The sequence below is a fragment of the Apus apus genome, chromosome 16 (genome assembly GCF_020740795.1).
Source record: "Apus apus isolate bApuApu2 chromosome 16, bApuApu2.pri.cur, whole genome shotgun sequence".
Lineage (NCBI taxonomy): Eukaryota > Metazoa > Chordata > Aves > Apodiformes > Apodidae > Apus > Apus apus.
The window spans coordinates 10,186,337-10,213,152 of record NC_067297.1 but is presented as its reverse complement, the minus strand read 5'-3'; the positions used below and the strand labels follow the sequence as shown (position 1 = coordinate 10,213,152).

Sequence of the window (26,816 nt, the reverse complement as noted above, 5' to 3'; positions counted from 1 at the left end):
ATGCACTAAGGAAACCTGGAGTACTTCAGCTGTTGTCATCTCTGTTTATTATCACTGTACCTGCCTCCCTTCAGTAAACATGGCAAATGTCTCTATACTACATAGTTTAGGTGGGTAAATGCAGAAGATTGTCAGGCAGTTTGGTCTCCAGGTCCTTGATCTCAGGGTTTATCGAGGTAGTATAACTTCCAAGTTTTTATGGACCAAGTTGGCACTACTGATTAAAAAAATTAATATTTAATGGCAAATGCACAACAAGGTCAACAAATCTTCTGAAAGGAATTAAACAGACTTTTCCTTTCTAGCACTCAAACACTAAGTAAATAAAAATCTAAGTGAAAACATTTTTAGCATATGCATACAGACTGCATTTAAAAATGTATGGGGCTCAGTACTGTCTGACTTAATTCTGATTCATCCATTGACCTTGTTATATAAAACTCAATGCCCTTTTTAGAGGAGGAGTTGCGAGTTGTGCTTCTGCATATTTATTTAGTAAGTTCAATCTTCTGGGTGTTCATACCCTAATTCCAGTGCTAAGTGCAATCACAACATTGATTTTTCTTGCTAAACATAACCTTCTTTACCCTGGGATGGAATTTTTTTGTTAATGGACTTTATATAATGGCATATGCGAAAACCACTCAACTTAATGCCCATACTGTGGTTAATTAACAAAATGGTATTGTAGCCATGGTTCCTCATCCGCAGGCAGTGTATTTTAGCACTAACCTTGGCCATACAAAGTGTCCACCCTAATTAACAGGAGCCCAGGTATTGACTATGTCAAACTACGTGGTCCAAAGAGCAATTTCCAGATGCTGACAGAGTTGTAATTCTTTTGAAAATCCAAAGATGAGGAACCTTGTTTTGAGTGATACTATGCCATCTCAGAGCCCATCTTGCACAACAGCTGAACAAGGCATCTAAATGATCAGTTTTTACTTCTCTCCAGTTGTTCAATAGCAATATCCTAAAATACATCCAAACATCTCCTAAAATGCACGCTGCCAAAATCATACTGATGGATGGATACGGATTTCAAGATTGGTGGTATTGTTTTCTGATTCATTAAATATCTATTTATTCTTCATGTATTCGAGATGTAATATGCTGGAAAACTTCATGGAACTTAAAGCTTTAATGAGCTTTCAGTAATGGATTTGATTGTTCCTTTGCTTTTTGTCTTCTCATTTCTGAGTAATTCAACTGAAGGCATTAGAGGTGCATCAGGTTTGTGCTGCTGTTACTAGAGCAAGAGCTGTGAAGCTCAAGGGTATTGCATGTTACAAAGGAGAGAATTAAGCACTTAAGGCTTTAAAGTGAGAAAGAGAAATGTTTTATTTTTCTATGCTTTAAATTAATTGTGTTTTATCTCACTGTTTAAAAACTGCAACAAGAAGACAAGTACTCTCAGCCATTCATTATTACATTTTTCAGAAACGTACTTCTAACTGGCATCCTGCTCCCCACAAACCCATGGTCTTGTGTGAGTCCAGTGGGCTGGTAGAATTTTGTCCCTTAGTGTATTTTGAAGAGAAAGACTGTATAAGTAACTCTATCCCTCATTCCTTATGCTTTGTAATAGAATGGAATGTTTTCTTCACCCAAATAACATCTTTGCTGGGAGTTCTTTATACAAATGCTGCTATTTAAGGAAGTGCTCTCTTTAATTAACCCTTCATACAGTTATTGCAGACATTATTAGCATCACTAGATTAATACAGATATATTGAGATTTCCATGCCTGAGCTGCATTTGTAAGATCACAGTCCTGAATGACTCTCCTGTAAGCTGTTTACAATTGCTATTTCCAACAGGGCAAAGGTGAAGAAAGGTGTAAACATTCTCAGTGCAAAGACAAGTGACCCCCGGCAGTGGGATGTGAAACAAGAGGTGGGGAATGGTGGAAAGCATTCGACCACAACAGTTATTTGTCAGAGGATAGCACCAAGTTCAAGGAACAGGTATGAAACCTCATATTCTCAGCACATTAAACTCATTTATATCCATGGTACCATTCATTGGTTGAAAGACTTAGGGCTCATATTACCACTACTCATAGCTATTAAACCTGTAGCCTGGAAATGTGGAGACACTTATGTTAACTATGATACCATCTGCTGATCTGTAACAGGGCATAGCTCAGTTTCCAGGTAATAAAATTCATCAGTTTAAATTAAAAAATGAATGGAATAGGCTTATGCTGGGGGGAGGATGGTGAGGGAGTGTCATTTTGGCATGAATATGAATATCCTTAATTTTAAAAGTTTTTACTGAACATAATTTCTTTGCATGATAGTTCTGACCTTGTTTCTGTGGACGTATCACAGGCTCTGTGGTTGGTTCATCAAGCAAGCAATGAATTCTTCCACAGTGAACCACTGTGGCTTTTAAGCACTGGTACAGGACAACTCAAACCTTTCAGTATTTAGTGTTTTTTAATTCTGCAGAACCTCCTTTTGCCAACAGTTAGTTCTTCCAGAAATTGAGGTTCCTGTGCTAAGCCATACACTGGTAACTCTCAGAGGCAGAGCAGGGTACCCCAGGGAGCACTGCCAGTGCCTGCTTTCCTGTTTAATAGGTTTTTACTGAGACTTGATCTAGTTGTTCCACAGACACAAAAGCAGTGCTTTTTCAGTAAGTATGATCATCTTCCACAGCACATAGTGAAGTCATATATTGTTGCGTTCAGTGGAAATTCTTTTATTCTTGCTGGGTATCATCTTAAAAAATTCTCACAGCTGTATATTAGTCTTTGCAGAGCATTTTCATTGTACAGATGCTTCCTTAGCTCTGTGCTGATTATTAGCCTCAAACCTGGGCTCATTGAAGAGTATCATAAAATCTCCAGTGGATGCTGAATTGGTTATTGCTTTCCCATGCAGTCGGTTTGTACTATCTTCAGGCACAGAAAACCTGAGTAGATTTTAACATTTGTATTCTGTGCCCAGTGAGAGTGCCTGGAAAATATTAGACTTCTGTAAAATGTGGATATTTCTCTTGACTTGAGCAGCTCACTGATTTAATGTATTTACACTTGATATCATTGCATTTAGTGAGATTTTTCAGTGCAGAGGTGGGGGCAGAGGGAGCGTGGGTAAAGGGAAAGGAAAAATATATCTCCTTTGAGCCTCCCAGAAGTAAAAAGCAAAGCAGTTTGAAAGGGTAGACATGGCTTTACAACAGAATGTAACTCTCGGTGTATTTGCAACTGCAGAACTGTAACAGTCAGGTTATCAAGCCCCCCATGAAATCATCTCAATCCAATTTGCAGAGGGTCTAATTAACTCGTAAAATATTTTTAGCACTAATTATGCAAATAAAAATCAGTGGTTTAATTAATGATGTCTCTTTCATTTGCATATGTAAATAGTTGCTGTCTTCTGAAAGCATGACAAACCTAGGTTTGAATGAAATTTGTGTGTATAAAGAAGAGCTAGATAGGAAACCCTTGGGGGGGGTGTACTGAGATCCCAGAGGAAAAGCCTACCATGTAGTGGGCATTCCAGTTACTGAGCTTCTGAGCATTGCTTGGAGCCCTCTGTGCCGAGCACAAATACTCTATTAAGCTAATTTAATTTAGTTGAGAATTGCAAGTCCCTAATGGGATCTTTCTGTGCTGCCACCAGCTTTTTCAAGATAGTTTAGCAGTGAAGTTTGTTTGGGTGATGTGCGGTTCTGTAGCAAGGTCAGCATAGGTGTGAGGTGCTGTTCTGGAGCTCCAGCATCAACACAGGCTAATCTTCTACAGTAAACTCAGCCAATGCATAAATATGTTAGTTAATGTAGGCATAGAGGGGTTTTCCACTGTCTTTGCAAAAGAGCTTCTGAAAAGCAAGTAAATGAAAGTTTGTAGTGCTTGAATGCTTGATGAACATTCACACAGCTTGTCAAGAAAATCATAGTATGATATTTTTCTTTGCATGACCAGCTATTTCTAGCATAGAGAACCAGCTAGAAGGAAAGGAGAATGAAGGGTCTTCTGCAATTCTGCCTTATTCCTCTGTTGCAGTCGACAGGAGTAATTTGGGTCTGCCCTTGTATTGTCACATGTCCCCAGTTGGTTGTGAAGAAGAAGAATATTGCATAAATTCATAACAGATTTTCAGTACAGTGGAGTGCTGCCTCCTACAAACTGTTCTGTGGTAGCCAGATAAACAGCATCCAGGATTCATTCTGGTCATAATGGGGAGAGGGATGTGTTGAGTTGTTAAGCACGTGAACAGGAAATTCTGGCCTTTCTCCATGTGCTCTCATAATCTCCCTGATGCACCATGGAGAACCCTTGCACTCTTTCCCCATCATATCCCTGGAAACAAATGCCCATACTCAATAATTAACTATTCATTTTCTTTGCCATGTTGCTTTTCTTTTCTTGCATATTTCTGCTGTTATTAGTGTATAGGTATAATTACATTGTAACCACTTTGAAACAAGCAGTTTATATCTGAATGCAGCACCACTTAGCAGCTAACATGCCTTTCACATTATAGAAATTATAAAAAACAAGGAACATATTTATGATAGCTCACATCAATAATTGTTTACCATTACATTTTGGGAGTTTAAGTGGGTCATACTTTTTTCTTTTTAAAGTAACGTTTGTTCTCTGAGTTTGTGCCGCTAAAGCTGAGAGCTGCTTAGATTTATTCAGAGAGACTTTACCACTGTAGCAAGTAACTGACAACAGCTTGAAATCAGCCTTGTTTGTGTACTTCATAATGCAGTTTGTGCTGAGATTCAAGTAGCTATTGATGAGGACAACAACAGTGTTGATTAGTGAAAACAAGTCTTATGCTGCTGGCTGGTCACTTGTTTGCCTTGTTGTTTCTTGTTTCTGGAGGAGAGCTGGTAGATTTGAAATGTGTCCTCAGGGTAGGGGAAGAGATATTTTTGGTTACTATTACAATCATTTCCATATCTTAGTCTTGCCTCTGTTTGGTTCCAGCCTAAGGCTTGTGTAGTTGATTTATAATGCAGCACAGAGAACAGCTTCAGTGAAAGGGCTCATGTCTGCTGGGTAACTTATTCTGGATTATAATATAAGGGTATAGGAACTGCTCCAAGACAGGGCAAGGGTTATTTTTAATGTAAGGAATTTTCAACAGGTTTTTTTTTGTTTGTTTGTTTTGTTGGTTTGTTTTTGGTTTTTTTTGTTGGTTAGTTTGTGTGGGTTGTTTTTTTTTTGTTTTTGTTTTTTTTTTTAATAGGAAACCCCACCAGCTGTGGGGATGGGAAAGATGGATTAAGCATAGGAACAAAGAGGGTTAGGGTAAGTTCTTCAGATGGCTTCTCTGCCAAAGCCAGAGCATCCTCTAACTGTGGTGTCAAGGACTAAGCAGGAGTTACTGGGACTAGTCTAGGCCTACGTCCTCTTGGTCCTTCGAGCCTGGCAGTGGGCTGGAACAAGCTGCCTTCAGTCTGTTCATGGGCTGATGTTTTTGCCCATGGATGTTGTACTTTGTGGAGTAATGGAGTCACCCAGTGCTTTTGAGTTCTGCCAACTGGATAGAGAAAACTGAGTGTGGGAGAATGAAGAGACATTTAGAAAAACTGACATAATGGAAAACTGCTGTGATGCAGCACTTTATCCTCTTGGCCTTGAACCTTTTGAGAGGCCCGTGGGCTTACGGCTCTCCAGCCATCTGTCTGATAAAGAGGCAGACTGGAGAAGAGTGCTTCCAGATGTTATGCTTACATTTCAGACTGAGTCACAATCCCTTATTCCCTCTCACCACACGTGCACAATTTTTTTTGGGTTGTGATTTGGTTCTTTTTTTAACACTCTCTCAGTATCTTTGCATTCACATGGAAACAGCTAATGATGTTATCAGGTTCTATTTCATATCATTGGGGCATGGAGGAAAGGAACAAAGCTGTTACAATTCTGTGCAGCTCCCTCCTCTGTCTAGCAGCACCATATGCTGCTAAGGGATGTCAGAGAAGTGAATTCTTTTGTGATTGAAAAATAAGAGTAAATTATATCTGTACAATATGCCTCAAACTTGACAACTGTAAGCCATGCAGTGTGTGTGTGTCTGGCTATACCTGAAGACAGGCAGTCTGTGCCTGATGCATGGCTACAGAGAAGAGTATTTGCACATTACGAGCAAGGTGGATGTTATTAATTCTTTTAGAATGTGGGTCATCTTCTGGCACAGTTTTGGGTCAGAGTGGTTTGCAGAGCTCAGCAGAGTGGCAGTGGTGCCTGCTGACCTTGCAGTCTGAGCAGAGAACACAATTTTCACAAGGACCTGGATGTTTTGTGCTCATGGGTCAGGATTTTTTCATTACAGTTGTTTATCCTTCTGACTGATAACTGAGATGGGATTGGAGCTGAGGTGGCACGTGCCATTGTTGTAGTAGTAGATGCTTGGGAAGTTGTATAGGTCTTCAGGGGGTCACATCTGTGTCTGCAGAAACTGATTTGTATGAACTGTAGAGATGCTTTGGCAGGAAGATGTCAGCAGTGGATTTCATTTGTCATTAAACTCCAAACAAAACTTCCATTCATTCATGAGGAAGTCACATGTGCACCAGCAAAATACTCCAGAGTATTTTGTGTCAAGCATCATGCATATTTTGGTGCAAATTAAATGCAGTCTTTTAGGCTGCTGGCAAGTTAACAGTGCAACCCTCAAACCTCCCAAGGTGAGTCATTCTTGTGATGTGCATCTGTCTGCTTAAAATGACACAGGGGAATGTATGCATGGAACTGTCACTAACAGCATCAGGAATAACGTAGCTAAGCCTTTACCTACTGCTTTCAAGACCCTGTCCCTCCACCCTTTCTTATCTGATTTCCTAAAGAATTCATCTCTGCCTGCTGTCTTCGCAGTTTAAGATTTCTCTTTATGTTAGAATGCCAGCTTCAGGTCAATTTAGGGCACAGTTGTCTCCAGCTTATGGAGTAGGTGCCAAAGATACACTTGGACATCTGCACATACGGTGGAGGATCAGCCAGCTGTGCCCTGTAACAGTATCTTTTCTAGGGCACAGAAGAGTAGGGTTAAAAGCTTGCTTCCCAAAGGAGCCTTTCGTATGGCTCCTCTTTTGCTGCTTTGAATGTCAGGAGTGTTTATCAAAGCCCTGAGCTGGGCAGGGAGGAAGGATGAAGAAAGTCTGTCATGTCTCTTTCAGGAGGAGGCTGCTGGCAGGAAGGAGGAGGATGCTCTGTTGCCATTGCCTCCCTCTCTCTGCTGCAGCGTCTAAGCAAGTGTCCGCACAAAGTGTCTTGAGAGGGAATATTTGTTTCTCACACCTGGCTGTCATACTGGGTACTAGTGTGAGCTGGGCAACTTGTTGAACCTTAGGAATCCTGAGTGGTTTCAACTTAATGGATTGCCCTCACTTGGATTAAGGAAAAACAAATTCTCTGGGAGCCCTCATGGACAAGGACTCTCACCGAGCCTGAAGGACCCTTTCTTTTCAATACTTTCAGTAATGCAAGTTCAGAAGGATCAAATTTGAGATAACTAGCAATTGTCATGGCAACAACAGGCGTCTGTCTAGTTTTCATCTAGCACCGACTACTGCGAGGCCCTGATCCATGGCTGGAGCGTTGGCCCTACCATAATCCAAATAAATAACAACACTATTATCAGTCAGTTGTTTCAATAGAAGTTTGTGTTTAACTTGTCAGCAGTGTAAATACCTGCTTTCTAACAGATAAAGGCTGAGCAAGAAAATCAACAGTCTGCGCAAGTGTTGTGGAAGATACTAAATGAAAGGTATTTTCTTTCTTATCAGGTATATTGCAACATTCTCATTCTGTTTCAAATTCAAAGCAAAATGTTATAATCTAAGATAAGGTTTTTGAAAGCCTGTTGTTAGGCACTATTGAATTGAATTTTTATGTTGGATTTCACCAGAACCAGTGTTAGACTCAGTTCCAACCATGCAAAAAATACTAGATTATTCCTTACATAAAACTGAACATAGTGTTAGCCAAGGAGTAAGGCATTCCTATGAGTTTCCTCTCCAAGAAAAGAAATTAATAGAGATGAGATAACAAACTGCATGAAATGAGGTATCTCCATGATCTCTACAGAAGTTTCAGGCAAGTTCCATTAATTTATATTTTTTTTTTTCCCTGTTGTCTACTTTGGAGTTGCTGGGTCTGTTGGGAAGCAGAAGGGCTGAAGCACCAAGAGAAGGGTCATTTTCCACATATTTCTTGCCCAAATGAAAGCATAAATTTGTTTGCTCAGCAAATCTGTATAGTTTGGAAAAGCTTTTTACATGCTTATCAAATCTAAATGCTGCAGGCTTAGCCAATGCATGCAATAACCTAGCCTTGCTGAGAAGGCTCTCTTGCTTGCCATCAGTGCCTTCCCTGCTTTCCAGTCAGGTTGGATAAAATGTTTTATTTCATTATTATGTAAATAGAGCAGAGCCCCACACATATTAAATTGAATAGGATGTGCAGTCATGGAATAATAGGACAACAGCTTTGTATCCATTTCAAATTGATAGATGGGTTCAATAATAGCTGTAATTCCTGATGTCCATAGTGAGATCATTTTTTGGTATCTGACAAAATAATCCTTTCTCAGAGAGGGACTAAAAAACATATGGTCTACTTTTCAGCCTTTGATGTTGGAACATGTGTTTTGCAGAGCTCCCAGAATGTGCCCTAGGAAAGGCTGACTGTCCCACTTGCATCTTCTGCTGAAAGCTGCTGTGTTCCTGCCTTTTGCACACAGCAATCCCTACTGCTTTCCATTTTAATCAGCTGTCATTCATAGCGAGGTTATGCGTGAAAATCTTCTGGTGCAGCACATTCATGGACTGATACTTCTGTTAATTTTTTCTCTTTGCACTCTAAATCCTAAGTTCTGATTTGGATGAGGTCAGCTCTTAAGTATCCATGGCAGTTGGCATGGTTTGGGTGTTTTAGCAGCTATTGTAATGCAGCCTTCCCTGTGATTTGGAAACAGTGGAAGATAAGAGACAAAAGATGCAGAATTGGGGGGAGGAATTTGTGCATGTGTATTTTTTCTCACACTGTCTTTGAAGCAGAAACATCTGCTGAAAACCATAAACAGCTGAGTTCAGCAATACCACATCATGCTGCCAAGCAACTCTGCTTTCTTCTGTAACTTTCACAGTAGAGGAAATAAATCAGTCAGGCAATAAAGAATGAAGAAAACTTAGGCAAAAGCACCAAAAGCCAAACCTTTCTGGAATAAAGTGAATAAGATCTCTGTTAGTATTCGGCAGAGCAAATTGAAATATGTTTCTTGCACATGTAAGCTCTCTGTACCATTGCTGCTTGAGGAATTTTGTAATAACAAAACCCCTCTGAACTCGAGATACTTAAAACTGGTCAGGAGAGACCTCTGGAAAATAGGCTACAATCTCATAAAAGAGAATTAGATTATTTTAAATATTTTTCCAATCTCATGCCTCTGTCAGATGAGTAGTAGCTAAGCAACTGACAGTGGTAAAGTATCATTGTTTATCTGAGACCTTTATATTCCTTAGACAAGGCACAATGTGTTAGAGAGGTGATCCGTTTGTTTCTGCTGTGACTTACTGAGATTAACTTTTCCCTTCAAAGTTACTTCAGTTTGAGTTACTGCCTATGAAAAGCACAGATAAAGATATCTTCTGTCTTTCTTTCTTTTATTGTATAATGATGGTGCCTGCTGTATGAGACAGGTGGAAAATTGTTACATAGATGCCAAGTCTTTGTTACAAGTCTTACAAGTTAAAAGCAAGGTTGGAAAGAAAAACAGGAGATCATGGAGAACGGTTTTGTGGTGTGTTGCTGGTGCTGTGGGCTCCTACCCCTTGCTCGTAGCAGAGCTGTCCTTCCAGTCACTGTGCCTGCTGTCGCTTGGGCTCAGATCATTAAGTTCTATTCCCAGTTGACCTGTTCATCTAATTAAATAAGTGATGTTGCTTGTATACGTACAGTGAGGGATAGCTGAACACTACTCCTGCTGCCTTTTACATTCAGAGACCACGTAGTCTGTCTTTTGTCATTGTACCTCCCACCAGGCCTAAATAACAGAAAGACAGAACTCGGGTGTTTCTTACACACTACTTTTTTTTTTTTTTCTCTACCTTCGGTTGGAAGTAGTTGTAATGAAAAAATAATTTTATAAGTACACTAAAATTATCACTTAAAATCACTGATATGATTGGTAGAGGGTTTATGGAGGAAGCTGAGTGTTCATAAACACTTGGCAGGCCTAGCTGTTGTCTCATTAGCACCAGTTTTACATTGGTTCAGCTCCACTGCATCGAATGACATTAATCTACTGATTGTCTTTTGTAATTTAAACCAGAATCAAGCCTTACACAATCATGTTTGTTTAAACTTAATTGCAGTATCCAGTTATGTGATTACAAATACATAGGTTTGAATGCCAAACCAGCAAGAGGTTGTGAAATTGAAAAATTTGAAGACCTGAACTGACAGTGCTGTTAGTGCATCAGTCCAGATGTGTTTGCTTCTTTGAGACACGTACACCTCGGGCTTAGAAAAACTTGCTCTTCTTCAGCTGTCTTAGAAAAATGCCTGCAATAGCTGGGCTGCTAACAAATGCAGCACTCATCCTACAACTCTAGTATTTTTGCAGTGTTTCCATGCACTCTTGTCTGTCCCTATCCAACTGCTGTTTCTCTTCTGCTATACTAGTAGGCTTGCTGAAGCAAGCAGCATGTTCATTATCTGTACAGTATGCAGCAGGGCCCTAGCCTATTACAAGCATAATAATAACAATATCAACTAATAATATAACAAGTCAACTCCTTTATCTTGTTAGTTCTGTGTTTCTGCCTGAGAACAGTTGAATGGCTCCGTTCCCTGCTGTGAAGCATGTCTGAAACTTCTGCAGGCTGGTAAGGGGATAATACTAATTTGTTGCATAACTACTAAAAGGCCACTTTCCCAGTGCTTCAGACTGAATAAAGCAGTGTCATTATTGTTCTGCAAACACCTTCCAGCATATGAGCACTGTTAGCAAACCCGACAGTTTATGTAATTAAAGCTGGACATAACTCAGGAAAACCACAGAAGTCTCCCGTTCTGTTTCAATGGGTTCCTTTTATTTCCCCCTGCACATTTTACACAGTAGAGCTAATACATGCTATGACAAGCTTAGAAAGCAAAAATCTTTGTTATAGACAGAGCAACTCCTGTAGTCTAAAAATTAACTTGCATCAGAGATCCTTGTAGTTCTTCACACATAATACAGAGCAGTTACTCTGACTTCTATAGTTCATCATTTACAAGTCATAATTTATTTGCAGTTCAGGCTGCAGGGAGACTTATGGTATTTCATACTCTGGGAATGAAGGAAGATCTTGTTTTTCTTCATTGTCACTTCATGGTGAATATCAGCAAATACTGACATTTTAAAAGGCAACCTCTTTTTTCAGAGCTGTGCAGCCACAGTCCCTTAAGTGTAAATCAGTGTAGGACTTGGGTTGCGGTGTCAAGTGCTGTACAAATCACCTGGTTTGAGTTGTTTTATCGTTACATTAGTGGGTGGGATGGGACACCGGAAGTTTTTGGAGGATACTTAGGAAATTTCCTGGCAATTGAACAAGGTAGAGGTGAACTGCTCTTTTGAAAGGTGGTAGATGCTTGTGACTTCTCAAAAAGGTGTTGATGATGATCCATCAAATCCTGGCTAAGTAAGACCCTTGACATTCTGATGCTTTCAGTGGATTATGTTGGATGGTGAAGATCTGTAAGCATATTCTTTCATAACACTTTCAAAATTAAGAATGAAAAATGAAATGGGAGCAGCAGGATTATACAAAAGTTGCCCCTGCACTTTTTCCTTAAGGAAATTCAGTACTTTTTCCTGGAAAAATCTGTGATACATTTTTCTTGCTTTAAAGGGTCAGAATGAGAAGTGTCAACAGCTGGTATGAATCAGTGTGGATCTGCTGAAACAACATATACCAGTTTGTCCCACTATCCTTCCCAAAGAACTCATACAATTTTCCCATTATTACTTTGCCAACATTCTAATAATTTCATGGGGAAATAAGCTTGTGAAAGAAAACTGAAATGCTTGCTGTAGATAGCTTTTTGGATAGATCAATGCTGAATTCTTGATTACTTGCCAGGAATTTAAGTTCCAGTTAAATTTAAGGGAAGGAACCTTAGATTCATTGAAGCAAATGGTAAAATTTCATTTGCAACCTGAATTTCACCCCAAGTTTAGAATTAATTTTGTATTCTTCTCTCATTCCTTCACTGTCGCATACAGCTGGAAAAATAAACTGGACTAGACTGGAATATTTCAGTTGAAGGGGACCTACAGTGATCATCTAGTCCAACTGCCAGATAATCTTTCCTGTTCAAGGCTGTGAGCAGCAGTTTACACACTCCCCTTCCATGTGTATACCTGCACACATGATGGCAATGATCACAAAAGGAGTTTTAAGTAGCACTCCATTGATTTTTGTTTTCCATGCTGCAGATTAATGGACTGAGCATGCACTCTCTGTAATCACACTAGTAGAAATTCAATAATGACTCTGCCAGAGTACTTGAGTGACCCCAACCACTGAATTTATTCCTGTTTCAACCATTTGAATGAGACTGGCAGGTTCAGCAATGCCATCAGATGGCTTGAAAGCAAGGTGCCCTGTCAACCAGAGTGTTACTGATAGACCAGCTAACAAGAATTTCGATATCGATATCCATCCTCTTGTCTAAAATAGTTCATAGCTTCTGTGTGGCAATGTTTGTTGGAATGTACTTAGCAAAGAAATTTCTGATGTATATAATCTGCATGAAGTATTCTGGTATAACTGCTAGTTTTCAACCAAGTCAGAGCTCAGCAAGTACCACTGGCAATCCCTGAAGGAACAGAAGTTCTCTGGTTAGTTTAGCAATTTTTCAGCTAGATTTAGAGGTTTTAATTGTATTTAATTATAATTTCTTACGGCATTTTTGTAATCTCTGAAAAAGTGTAACAGGATGATGAGGCTCTCCACTTGGAGATGCTATTTGTCAATTTTTATCTTGAGAAATGTTCAGAAGTTTAATGAGATGGACTGAGAAGTAATATTTGAAGTCAGATCTTCTTCACTGCTGCATATCTGTTTCTCTATCTATACTTGTGGGGCTCCACAATTTAGCTATACCTGCTGTGCTTGTTGGTCACCAACTTGTTTCAGTAGGACCCCAGCCTGATCTGTGCTTCATTAATGGACATCTTCCTCTTCCCAGCAATGATACCCTCATTATGGAGCTCACGGGAAACCTGCCTGCACTACTCTGCCTGGTGCTTGCTTCTCATGGTACAAAACATTGACTAACACGAAGAGCAGAGAGCTCAGCTCTTCATTTCCCAAGGCTTTTCCGCAGTTCAGAGCCTCAGGTGCTCTGCAGATGAGCACTGAGCTGTGCACTAAGTCACCAGGTGTTTCTCAGCAGTGAGGATTGGAAAAGAAACAATAAAATAATCAGGGGGGCTGATTAGCTCGGTCATCAAGTGGTCAGGACTGAAGGGAGGGGAAGCACTCTGAGTAGGACAGAAGCAGAGAGGTGCTTCTCGAGACCAAATCTCTTCTGAGCCTTTAAAGTTTTCTATCTCTAATTAAAATCAAGCTGAAATGCTCACGTATTCTACCCTTAGGTTTTCCATGTCTCTGTATTACTTTCTCAGATCTCAATATTTCTGACTCAAATAGCCAAAACCGCTCAACTATTGTCACACTGAGTAGCTTAATGACAATAATCCTCTGTAGGGAAAAAGATAGTTTAGGGGAATGGAATTGATTATTAGATGCAGGAAAAAATATGCTAAAAGTCATTCTCGCTTTGCTAAGTAGATGTAATTTAAATTTTAAAAGAAGATCTTGAAACTCCTGCTGCTGGAAGGGAATCCAAAACTATTAACAGTTGTTTGTTTTTTTCTAAGGGAAGTCACATTTCTCCTTGGGGCCAGGACTAGTCCTTTGTACTGAAAACAGTATAGTGCTAAGTAAAGAACAGAGATCTCAGTTATTAGAGAGAGAGAGAGAGAGAGATATGCTTTAAATCTATTACTTTATAGTTTACTGTGTAATGTTTATGGTGTTGGCTTCTTTCTGTGCATTCCTATGCACCAGACTGTGGAAACAGTTTCTGCATTGCCATCAGCCAGTGACAGTCTTTTGACATTTGTACAAGGGACTGTATATAGCCAAACCTAAATCTGTTTCTACTGAAAATGAAATAAACTGTGAGATACCTGAAAAGAAAGTTTTTCAAGTCTGGAGGGGCTTGCTGGTTTTGTAGAGTTTCCTAAAAGCATTTGAAGTTAAAGCTTCAAAGTCTTGGTAGGACTGGCATCCCTTTGGTCTCTTCTGAAATCCAGTTTCCACATTCATCTGTCTTTTTACTCAGACTTACTGATGTGGGTAGAAAGCACTGCCCTGACTTTTCTCTCCTCTAAGATATATACTGGAGATAATGGCCGTTATTCCTCTGCTTGACATTCTAGGTTAAAAATACCAAATGCACTCAACTCAGTCTGCCCTGTACTTACAGTTCATTTCTGGGGAGGACATTGATTTGATTAATTACCTGTTTGCAGCAGAAATGTACTGGAAGTTGCTTGGGTGACCTCTAGATCATCTAATGGCTGGTACACAGGAACTCTCTGTGACAAGCAGAGCTTTGGCCTGTGCCATTCTCAGAGTCTATCCTGTCAGAAGGCGGAAACAGTTAATATATTGTATCTGTAACATTTACTTTAAACCCAGTGCACTTTCTCCTGGGTGCTGCATTGTGGGATAGCATCCAAACATCTCTTAATTCTTAGTATTTCAACTTCTTCTGTCTGAGTCATGGTACCTGCCACTATATAACAATGACCAGAAAGCTGTCTGTGCTCTGGGAGTGCTGTGCTGTAGAAGAGCTGGGTCGTATGTCACAGGGGATCCAGAAAGAGCTCCAGCAGTGCCCATGAATTAATAACCCATTGTTGCTAAGGCCATCCATGCTGGTCTAATACAGCCCTCCTTCATTCAGCTTAAATTTCTATTAAACATTGGTCAAGCCCCCAAAGATAAGAACTTTGCTTTCATGTGGGATGGTTGCAGTTTCTGCACTTTGCTACTAAAGCCATGGCAAGTTTGCTTTGGAAGCCAGTGCTGTTGATTCTGTGTATATACATTCTTCAGCTCTCTCCTCATCACCTCGCCTTCAGCTTGTTGCCTAAAAATGCCCTTTATAAGAAAAAGTCTCTAGTGCTGCAGAGCTGGTGACCTGCCTGTAAGGACTCCATATTCACTTGTCCTTTGAACATGAAATGACAGGTGGAGTCTGGGGTATTCCTTGGTACAAAGCAAATGTTTAAAAAGCACAAAGTTTCCATTCCTTATTGGTAATGGAAAATACAATTTTCAAAAGTGCCATTTGACATTTAGAAGATTAACTGGTACTGACTTCCTGTGTGAGTTGGGCTCCTGAGTATCTGAATCACTTCTGGAAACCTGTGTTGGCCATCTGTTTCACTTAGCCTTTGCAGTGCCAAGTGAAGCAATGCATAAATACTTTGACTGCAGTTTGTAGTTCCTAAATTAAAAAAAATCCATTATTTCAACAGTTTGACACCTATTGGAATTTTCAGAAGCTCTGGGGCCTCGAATTCCCATTGCTTGGGAGAAAGCAGATGTGTTTGAAAGCAATGGGAGTTTGGAAGGAACTTGTGCTTTTGAAAACCCCAGAGCTACCCCATCACTTTTGAACTAAGGTACTTCCAGAAATTTTACCTACCATCTCGACCAGACATCTGACAACAGACCCTGAAAACAAAGAATATTTCTTAAAATGGGCTAGAAAAGTGAAATGTGAAATGGTAGCTAATATTTTAGGAACCGTTTTTGAATTTGTCTATAGATTCTGAAAATGTTCATGGAGGATGTTGTTAAGGCTAAAAACATGGGTATTTGGGGCACTGGGGAAGCTGTTTGTGTTACTGTTTCAAATTGAACATGGGCAGGAAAGGCAGATACAGCTGTAGTTCCAGAGAGAGTACACCAGCTTTTGAGCAGTGTTCTTGCATGAGGGGAAGCAAGAATTATTTGGGAAGAGTTTGGCATTAAAAAAGAGCTCTGTTTTGAGCTTGATAGCAAAGACAGAAGAATTGAGACTGAGGAGTAGAGGACATAAAAGAATAGGTGGTTTAGAAGCCTAGCTTAGGACAACATGGTAGCAATCATCCATGAGATGCAGAACAGTCAGGGAGCTGTGTGGGTCAGAGCAGGGGATGTGCAAAGAAATAGCTGTGCTATTGGAATGGGGGAAGTAAGAGAGGAGACACAGGGACCTGCTCCGGAGCTGGCATGTGGAGCCACTGGGGAAGCAGGGCTGTGCCCAGCACTGGGAGCAGGGGATCCCTCAGTGCTGGCAGCCCAGAGAGCCTTGGCTGATGTCCACACTGACTGAGGCAGGAGGGGGAACAGCAAGCAGGGAGACAGCTGAAAATAGCAACTTTAATGCGAAATCAATAGTCATGTTTGTTCTTGTTCATTTCTAGTGTAAGAATGTGCCAGTCCTCATGCCCGTCTTTCATTCTCTGCTGTGTCTTAGCAGTAATAAACTCCTCTTTTAAGATCAATAAAGATGTTCATAGAAACATTTTATTGCACCTTCTTTGTTTTACCAGAGTTCAACAGTTCCTCACTGCCACATTGTGAAACTGGGCCAAATAAACAGCAGAGTGGTCCATCCATCATTGCTTTAATTGTGTGCCTGAAAGATGACAAGTCTAGGGAAGCAGCAGACAATGCCATTTGAACAGCCATCTCCAGGACATTTAATGTCAGGGAGGCTTATAATGAGAGCTCTCAGTGCCTGACCCATCTTCATAATGTTTCCATACCTAATTTTAGTTGGGACAGTCTCTATAACTTTCCCTTTGTTTCTTTCCAATTTTACAGTGAATCTGATGCTGCTGAAAAGTGGCTGGTTTTACTGCTTTGGAGACTGTAGAGAGTGTGTTCAAAGACAAGGAACAGCAGCAACTTCTTACTCTTCTCCCCCCCCAATATTCCTTGACCAGAAGGACAATAAAATCTAAAAGTCCATTAATTTTGACCACTACATTTTTTTTCCATACCTGTAATACTTGATGGAAACAGTTCTGTTTGGGTGGCATTGCATTTCTTGGTGACAAAAGATGCAGAATTTGCCAGTGCTCACTCTTAGTCCTGGATCCAGATGTCGTGGCTACAAATTACTAGGCGTCATTGCAGTTAACATGCCAGTGGAAGCCAGACAGAATGATAGTCTGAGTCTACCTCTGGTTCGTTTTGCTGCATACAGATTGTAGCAGTTTTTACTGTTTACGTTTCCCACACCAGTCAGCTTGACCATATACAAGTTCTTCAATAGGTGTGATTGAGAGAGAATGTAAAATCCATATGGATATGACTGTGGATAGAAATCTTTTTGTTTGACGCTATGAGAGCTTGATTGGGTGTGTTGCCATTGTTCTTTCTCAAGAAATATTTCCCACTTTCAGAATTTAAAACCTTTTAAGCTACTAATTTTTGTTTAAAGATCCTACCACATGGATTATAATTGACTGTATATTGATTGTTGCTAAGGAATTTAGAACAATGGAAAGTCTTCAAGTTTATTCCTGCAGGTGGATCAGGAGTATATGAAAGCCTTTGTTTTGTGGTTTCTTAACTTTAACATGAATTAAACATTCATTGCACTTTAAGGATAAGATAGAACTGGGCTGGTTAACATGACAGTATATGCAAATAGTTTTTAAAATGTTTGATAACCACTATATGACCTCACTTATTTCTTTTATAACAACATCAGAGTACTCAGCATCTCACTCGCATAGCTCTACAGAATCTCTGGTATTCAGTTTAACCATGAACTTATTGTTTATGTCCCCATTTCCCCATTTGTGATGGACTCCATGGGCAAGTCACTTCATTTTTCTGTTTCCCAGGTTTCATATCATAAAATAAGCTAATGGTATGTTACTCTCAAGAGCTGTGCATAAAAATCTGAAGGCAGAAAGAGAAAGGCATTAGTGTTGTTGTTGTTGATTTTATGTTTTTGTTTATGTGAGTTGTTCTTTAGGTCTTAAGCATTATATGAGTAGACCCACTGAAGGCAGCAGGACTGTTTACACATTGAAAGTGGCTTGCTGGACAATGGCCAGAAAACAGGGATGAACCTGTAACTAGTGGATATTCCCCGAGGTATTTAGCAGCAGGATTTATGGTTCAGAACTGTGTTAGGGGGGTGGATAGATATATAAATGATTGTCATCAGGATTTAAGTCATTCAGTAGGCATAGTCTACTTTGCATGTAAACAAAATGTAGGACTTAAGGGAGTCTGTTAAATCTGCTCACATATAAATCCTCTTTTTCAGGCTTTATATTTTGTAATCATTGTAATTTAAATTCAGCTACAGTCTGCAGGATTTGCACATTTTACCATCATTAAGGAAGTCAATAGGAGCTGTGCATCCCACTCACTGTAGCTGCCCTTCAATAATTAACTCCTTCCCATCTCTTACATCTGAGGTCAGGCACAGCAGCAGTACTTGAGGCAGCCTTTGAGAGTGTTCAGCCTGGGAACGTGCTTGTGAGGGACGGTTAGTTTGTCCGTTTTGTATTTGTCTTCTTACTTCTCTCTTCCTCTCCAGAGATACTAAGCTCCTGACTTTGTTGTTGCTGGATAAGCAGCCATTCCTGCAGTTGCCAGAAGGTTGACCCATCCTCTGTTGACTGCTGTGCCAGGGGATCAGACTGGCAGGCAGCACTTTCCCTCAACCCTTTCATTTTCTCCTGATGTTTACCTGGCATCCTTCCCAATGCACACATGGTGTGGTATTAACCAACTGTGTGTGTTCTCCTAGCTAAACATTCTTCAGACCAAGTCCATCACTGAAAGAATCTGATGCTGGGAGATTCATCCCCAGATGGTAAAGCTTTCCACCAGAAAAAAATATTCCATTCCATTATCACTCCTTTTTGTATTTCCTTCAAGGGTTTTCATTTGATGTTGAGGAAGTTGTGGTTGTTTTATAGTAAACAACTTCCCAGGGATAACAAATGTTGCTTTGCCCATTGAGAAGAGGAGACAGATGCTCTGTAGAGTACAAGAGAGGAAAATACCCAGGCTTTTACCCATTAGCCTTGTGTGAATTTTTTCCCTGTAGTTAAAAGTGTAGAATTGGAACCTGCAGGAGATGGAGTGTTGAACATTACTTCACCTCAATCATCCTTGCTAAGTAGTATGATTGCAGGAAAGGGATCCTTAATATCCCTGTTACATGTGGAGCATTTTATTAACTTAGAAAGGCATTTGGGGTTGGCTTTTTTCCTTTTCCTGGAGGAAACAGTAAAATTTGACAGGTAATTTTGTAAATGAAGACAGTAAACAGCTGTTGAAGATGATAATGTCTGAGTGGTTTTGTTGTTTCTATGAAAACTTAGTTATACTCATTTTAGATTAATTTTTCATTGTCTTCTGTTAAATGAGAATTGCCTACACGGCTGCTTCAAATGGAACTTTGATTGCTTTCCATCTATTGTCAAAACCATAAAAGACAAAAAAAAAATCAAATGCATAAAAACATTTATGAGAAATGATACAATAAATTTGTGCTAAAGTCCATTTTAATTTGATAAATTAAAGTTTTGCTATGCAGTGTTTCGTGTTCCTGTGTGAGAGGGGCATATATATTAGCCATTTAAATTCAATACTATGTTAAACAGCAGTAAAAGCAATTCTGGCCACTACTGGAAGCTTTTGGGGTAGTATTATGAAATGCCCCAAAAGTTTGAGATGCAATGTGGGAGAAATGAAATGAAGTGTACTTACTGAAAAGGAAGCACAAGGATAGTCTTGCAGCAAAGCCACCAATCAGGTTTTAGAAGCCAGAGTTTCAGTTCACCCACCACCCACAGATTTCCTTTGTTCTCCTTTAAGTGCTACTCTGGAGTGTGGAAGAGAGGAGGAGCCCTTGCAGTCCAGGCAATGACATGGGCTAAGTCTGGTTTCTAACTGCTAAAGATACTTGATGTACCTGCAACAAGTCACTCTAGTTTCAATGGGCCTGATTTTTTTTTTTCATTTCTAAATGGAACTAATAACATCCTTTCACTCTTTTTCTCGTTTGTTTTGGCTGTATGAGGGTCTCCTGGTATGTGAAACTATCTTCTACCATGTAATATACCACTTAGCACGAGGATGTGCCAGCGTTCAGTGGAACACTGTAAAAAGAAAGAGTCTAGTTACAAAGAGTCTGTGCCATATTTCAGTCCTGCTTTGAAGTATGTTAGAGGTATTTAAAGCTTCTGCTGACTCTCTACATATGGCTGATTTCACCCAAGATGGAGATTTCTTTGAGTCTGAGAAAGTGCTCAGGATCTATTGTTTGTGAGTTCACAGAACCATCAGGCAAGGGTGAATTAAGGTCATTTGTTTTGTTTGTTAGATCATATACTTAATAACACTGGAGGTCCTGTTCTGACCTTTTACATAATTTTATTTTGGCATAAATGTCAGGAAATGCAGCCGGGGAGGAAAATATTGATAAATATATTGCCAGGATTTAAACTGTAACCTAGGCTTGCTGCAGAACAGCTACTTAGGCAGCCACAATAAATTCTGAAACATTTTTCATCCCCCAGTCCTTTATATATATATAGGTCTGAAAATCTTTCTGAAATACACATCGTTTTTCCTTTGCAAGGCTTCACACACAGACAAGCATTGTTCAGGAAGGGAAAGCATGGCCTCTTTTACAAATGGGTATTTCAAAGTTCACTGCAGAATCACTTTTTGTAGCTTCTTGCCCCAAAAAAGTTCAACTCAGATGTACCAGTACATTTTTAACGAGTGCCTATTTTTGTCCTATTGGGTTAATGCTCTTGATGGGCTTATTACAAGGAAATTTTCATTACAAGAAAAACCACTGGTGTGAGATCACAGAGTGAGTCCATGACCCCAGAAAGGGCTTCGACACAGACTCTTAACACTATACTGTGTGGTGTTTCCATAGGTCAACAGCACCCAGCTGAGGGAGCTGCCTGTTGCTTCACCCAGGGCCAGTTTCCAGAGCTTTGGAGCAGGAAGAGAGAAAGGGGCAGCAAATGAGCAAGGAGAATTTATCTGTAAATTCAAGTTCTGATCTGAATCCCCTTTGGCAAGTTCCCCTGTGTGTAAAGGGCCTGGGTTGTGTGGTTAATATCATGGGAGGCTGATGGTTTGTTTTGGCTAAGGATAATGTAAATCTCATGTGTAGCTTCAGCCTTGAGAACAGGGAAGGGAAGTAGGTGTAACTGAAGCTTGACAAGTTCAGCCCATCCAGCATGTTTTCCTGCATCTGTGTTACTTCCCACTGTATATGTCTGTACACACACATGCACAGCTTCATTCACAAATTTGATGTTCTCAGTTCTTTGGCTTGTCACGGATGTTCTTGTGCTTGCCAGTAATTTACAACAGTAATTCCAGAAGCCTTATTTTTTTTTTATCTGCTGGCATAGGTGTGATGGAGAAGTAGTGTATGATATTTTAACACAGCCAGCTAAGTTACTCGGTTTTTTCTCTTCCCTTTCTCTGTCCATTTCACCAAGGTGTTTTCATTCTGTGAACCAGATCATCAGTAAGACGTATTGAATAAAAATCCACTGATGTCAGGAAATAATGTCAGTTTACACATGACAACTACTAAGGATGAAGATACAATTTCCAATAGCCTAAAGCAGCACCTCTTGCTTCCCATTGTTGCTTTGCACTCAGTTTCTTCTTTATGTTTGGGTATTTGGAGCTCAATATTCCTGTGAATCCCATTTTTTGGTGTTCAAAATGCACCATCTGCTTTGGAAAACCCTTTAAATTAGTCATAAAGGCCAAGTCTCTTTATAGAAAGAACTGGATAGCACAGGCATCCTATCTGCAAAAATAAAAGCCAACTTCCCAGTGAAATGCTATTCTTGGAAAAGTTGGCAATGCTGCTGAAAATGATTAAGAAAATATCTGTCCATTTTCAAAAATCTTTCAGATTGAAAGTCATGTAGATATGAGCGTGCTTTGAGTGTCTAACAGACTCTGAAGACCATCCCATCCAGAATACCTTACTGTCCTTGTTTGGTACAAATGGTATATTCTTCAGTCAGCAACAGTAGGATATTTGCAGCAATTTATAATCCATTTGACAGTTCAGTACCTACTCTCTTGGCTTAGCACTGCTCCCTCACCAGAGCAGCAGATTTGAACACCCCTGGCAACACAACTCTTAATGTCAGGTTGCTCTACAGAGATCTTACCTCTGCATTAGCCAGGGTTTAAAATCTGTGGAGGTGAAAGTTTTTGTTCAGGAACCTTAGCATGAATTCTATTGAACCCAATCCACCTGTATTTCTGTTAGGAAATTTGAGGCATTGTGTTGATCAGGGTATTTCAGGTAACTGGAATTATTCAGGTCACTTCAGCTACAACTGTTGCCTTGTTTTGTGACCCAAAAAATTCAGGCATGAACATGTTTACTTTTCATGGCCAAGCATGGACAGCCACTCAGGCATTTGTGTTCCTGAAATAGTTGTCTGCTGAAATAATGCCCAAGCAAAGAAAGGATTACTGCTTATTCTCCAGTCCTTTGCATCCTGATGTTGAATACTCTGCCAAGTGTTGCTAAAGCATAGATCTTGTCCCAGGTGGAGTTACTGACAAAGGTGCAGAACACAGGAGAATCAGACTGTACCTCAATTTGTTGAATTATGGGGAGGAGAGGGGAAGCAAAAGGAAAACCCATCTCACGTGCAGTGCAGCCAGGTCGTTTCTGACAGCAGAGCATTACAGTTGGTGGAATATTCGATAGCAGCCTATGAGCAGCTCTCTGCTGGTGGAAAAGGTCATCTCTTGGTTTGCCTTGAGCATCAAAAAATACTTTGAAATTGCCCTGACTTCTGTAAGCTGACAGTGCTGCTGGAGAGAGTGCCTGAGGGTACAGGAGAGGTGACAATGGAACAGAGGCCCCACTCCCATCAAATCAAAAGCAGAACAGGGACTGACTGCAGTGTAAGTAAGGTCAGGACCAAAGTGTCGCATGTAACATATTTCAGTGTTGTCATCAGCCTGATTTTTCAGACACAGCAGGATGGTTAGCAGTGTTCACTGTACAGCTTCAAGAGTTGTGAGAGATGTTGACACAAATCTTAATGGATGGATCATTTCCTGCACACTGTGGTTTCTGTATTTAAAGAAAAAGTGCTGCATGCTAAAGGGAATAATAATGTGTCCATAAGTCACTCCTTTTATAATCTTGTTCTGAAGGGGATGCATCTGACTGTTTGCTACCCCAGGAAAATCAAACTAGATTAAGGATCGGTAGCTGGGAAGAGGCTGGAAGGGACAAACTCCTTTATTTTTGTGCTGTTCCTTTCCAGGACCACCCAGTATACCTGGCTGTCATCTATCCCCCTTTTTAATCTTTTTTCATATTGCTCCTGCAAACCTGTTTTATCAAATAAGAATCCCTGACAGTGTTCTGGGGTGTTCTTTGTGTACAGCTATGAGGGCCTTTTCCCATTGGCAGCTCAGATGAGAGCACAGCACAGCTTGGGCTGACAGACATCTAATGCTTGTCTTTAAGAGTCATCTCTTATCTGACATTCACGCAGTTGTGAAGTCTGTTCTGCTGGTGTTCTCATACAGGAGCAATTAACAAGTGTAAGAAGTGTAAGAAGACACGAGGTATGAATGCAATAGAATTACCCCAGGTGAGCAGCATGCCAGGCCCCAGCTGGTGGGTGGCACTTTGGCAGTCTGCAGTTACAGGGTGGTTTGCACTCCTAGGGGTATGTCCTCTGACTTGGGGTGAGGGAAGGAATGGTTAGGGAGATCTATAGTTGTTAAAAGTTTCTGCTGGTATCAAGCTTGTGCTTTCTGCAAAAGTAGTTCAGGCAGCGTTACATGGGAGCAAACTGGACCAAGAGATGGCTGATGGACAACTGGTAGGATTTGAGATCTAGAGATTTTGTAGAAGAATCATTAGCAAGTAGTTGCTACTGCTCTGAATCAAATCCTGTTTATAAAACTAAGGAAACCTTTACCTATGAAATTCATACCAATTCAGATCATCTATAGTGTAAAGCACAGAGTGGGATGTCATTTGAAAATAAACTTCACTTTAAAAACTGGCAAAGAACCTAAGCACGTGGCACTCAAATCTCATCAAACTTCCTTACCTCTTGCAAGTACTTCCCAGGAGAAGAGGACTGTAAATCTGATAATGTACACTCTTGTGAGGATTTCTTTGTTGGTTTTAATTTCTTCTCTTTTCCTGTTCCACTTTCACTTAGTGAGAAGATAACCCTTAATTTTTTATTTAAAATTATACTCATTGGGCTTACTTATCTACTGGTTAGATCGAAGCAGGAGAAGAAAGCCTATCTGTGATTCAGGGGTGAGTCAGCAGATGTTCTCCTTGTCTCCAATCTGACTCTTGGAACTCAGCTCTGATACATGGGTTCATGTAGGACAAATTCACACAGTGGTGAATTGCATCCCCTGTGACTGCAAATCATTAATATCCACTGCTCCTTCCCATGCATCCCAAATAGCTATTTCAGACCTGTGCTGCCCCCAGCCTGCTGATGACAGATGATGATTTCTTTAGAAATACTGTTGTCATAGGTGCCTTATCTTAAACTTGTGTGTTCCTCGTGAGCATCATTATTCCCACTTCTTTGTGCTCTTTCTCATTTCACTGGCCATTGCCCCACTCTAATCCTGCCATACACTGTGTGTGCAGATAAGCTGCTGTTGTTGGCCCTGAATTTCTTCAGAGCCTTGTAAAGCTGGACTTCAATGAGTCTAATTCCACCTGTCTGATCGAGCAAAGTGTCAAAAGTCAGGAAAGAACAGGATTGGTGACTAATAGAATTGAAGATTTCAATAACAAAAGGTTTGTTCTTTAGAATCTTATTCCCTTTTTTTTGGCAGTGTCCCCTAAATGTCATTTGTATAATTGCAGAGAAACCTATTGTGATTCACCTAATGCAGAAAGGCATAGAAAGAAGAGCATAAAAAGGGAGTAATGATTGCTTGGGAAAAAATCACAGTCAGCGTTTAAATCTTTGCTTTGGGCTGTGAGACAGATGTGTAACTATATGGTGCATAGAGAGATTCTGTGTTAGACCCTTGTTTATTACTTTCTGCAATAAAAACTCCCTGTTGTTTAAGGGGTATTCTGATGTCATACAGCCTATGGTTCCCCCTGGCACTTCTAGACTTTTCCTGGGGGTCAAGCTGAGATGAATTTTTTTCCTAGCAATGGAAAGTTACCTCTATAAAGCATGACATCTCTCAAAAGCCTCATCCAAATCCAGTGTGTTTTATTGCTTTGAATCAAGGCCTGATTTAAGGAATTTGAAACTGACTTCCCAACAAATTAGACATAGCTGTTCTCTAATTGATGTGCTGTTGAGAAAAAAAAACAAAACAACAAACAGATTTGGACAGAACCAGAGATGTCAGAGTCATCACATCAAAGTTGCTATTGGAGTTTATCTGTAAGTGTTTTGTCAGTCTAGCAGGCACTTGCCTTTCTCACAGGCCATTTAACATTAGGATAGTATCTCCTTCATTTGTCTTCTTGAAATATTGAGGACACATTTTTCTTCATGTACCTGACAGTCAGACAGGAATGTCCACACTCTGCCTGAAAACTAATGTCCACTATCAGCTCTTAGAAGAAACATTTCAGCTGCAAATACACACACACAATTTTTGTCAAGTGAAAACTGTACAAAGTAGCTGGCATCTCCTAGAAACTTTGATGAATGTTCTGCTTAAAGAGAGTTTTTCTACTTAGCAGATACCTTCTTTATTTTCCTGTGTTTTCACTCTATTAAGCAGAAGCATCAGATAAAACTGAAGCAAAGATCCAGGACTTATTTTTTCCACACAAGCTTGCTGAGTCTAGGTGTGTAGTCTCCATCCTGCTGGTGACATTGTGTTCATTAGTAATAAAGAATTTATTTTTTTTTAACTCCACCCTAGAGCTGAACTGCTTTAGCATGGTTTGCCCTGTACATTTTTGGGTCTAAAGCACAATACTTTTCATTGTGAACATTACAACTTGCTTGAGAAAAGCAGAACCTGGAAAAATGAAAACTTTTTTGATAGTAACTTTGATGATTGCAATAGTAACACAACATTATAATGTCACAATGGGGGAGAAGCCAATGATAATATATATATATAGCATCTCTTACAACATAAGGAGGAAGACAAATATCCAGAAGTGAAAGGGTGAACTTGGTAGGGAGATGCTGAATTATGCAGGAATCCAAACATAGATAGTTGGTGTAATCTCAAATCTATCAGCCTTGACAGTATCCTTTTAAATGACTCCTTAAAAATGTTAATTGCACATCATAGGCACTTCAGCAATGACATTTCTGCCACTGAATGTCATGGGGACATTTTTCATTTCATTATCCTTCACCAGAAGTGAACTACTGGAGTTAGCCACCAAATAACCGTGCCAGGAAGTCTAATGCATCTACCTCCAATATGTTGGTTCCACTTTTAATGAGCTGTGGATAGGGAGAGCTGTGGATGGTTTTAGGAAGGCAGAGTTGTTAAAATTTGCTTTATGAGCTGTAAGAGAAAGGTTTGTCCATTAGAATTCCAGAAGTACAGATGCTGAAAGCCCTGGGGTCCATGATTTTTGTAAGTTTCAATAAGAGCTGGTTGATAACTGCAAACTGATGAAACTGGTCCTGTTTCGTCTAATTCCCACAGGCATCAGCTCTCTCTGTCACCTGTTTTTGTTTTAAATATACAGAAGAAGGAGAGGG

General features: G+C 40.0%; 1 protein-coding gene across 1 annotated transcript in view; it reads left to right on the top strand.

Annotated features, from left to right (window-relative positions):
- Positions 1–26,816, top strand: part of TMEM132C (transmembrane protein 132C) — a 185,267-nt gene that overhangs the window by 103,274 nt on the left and 55,177 nt on the right. Inside the window, exon 3 of the mRNA XM_051634369.1 lies at positions 1,821–1,967. Coding sequence (XP_051490329.1) covers positions 1,821–1,967 — 147 coding nt within the window. The remainder of the gene's footprint in view (positions 1–1,820; positions 1,968–26,816) is intronic.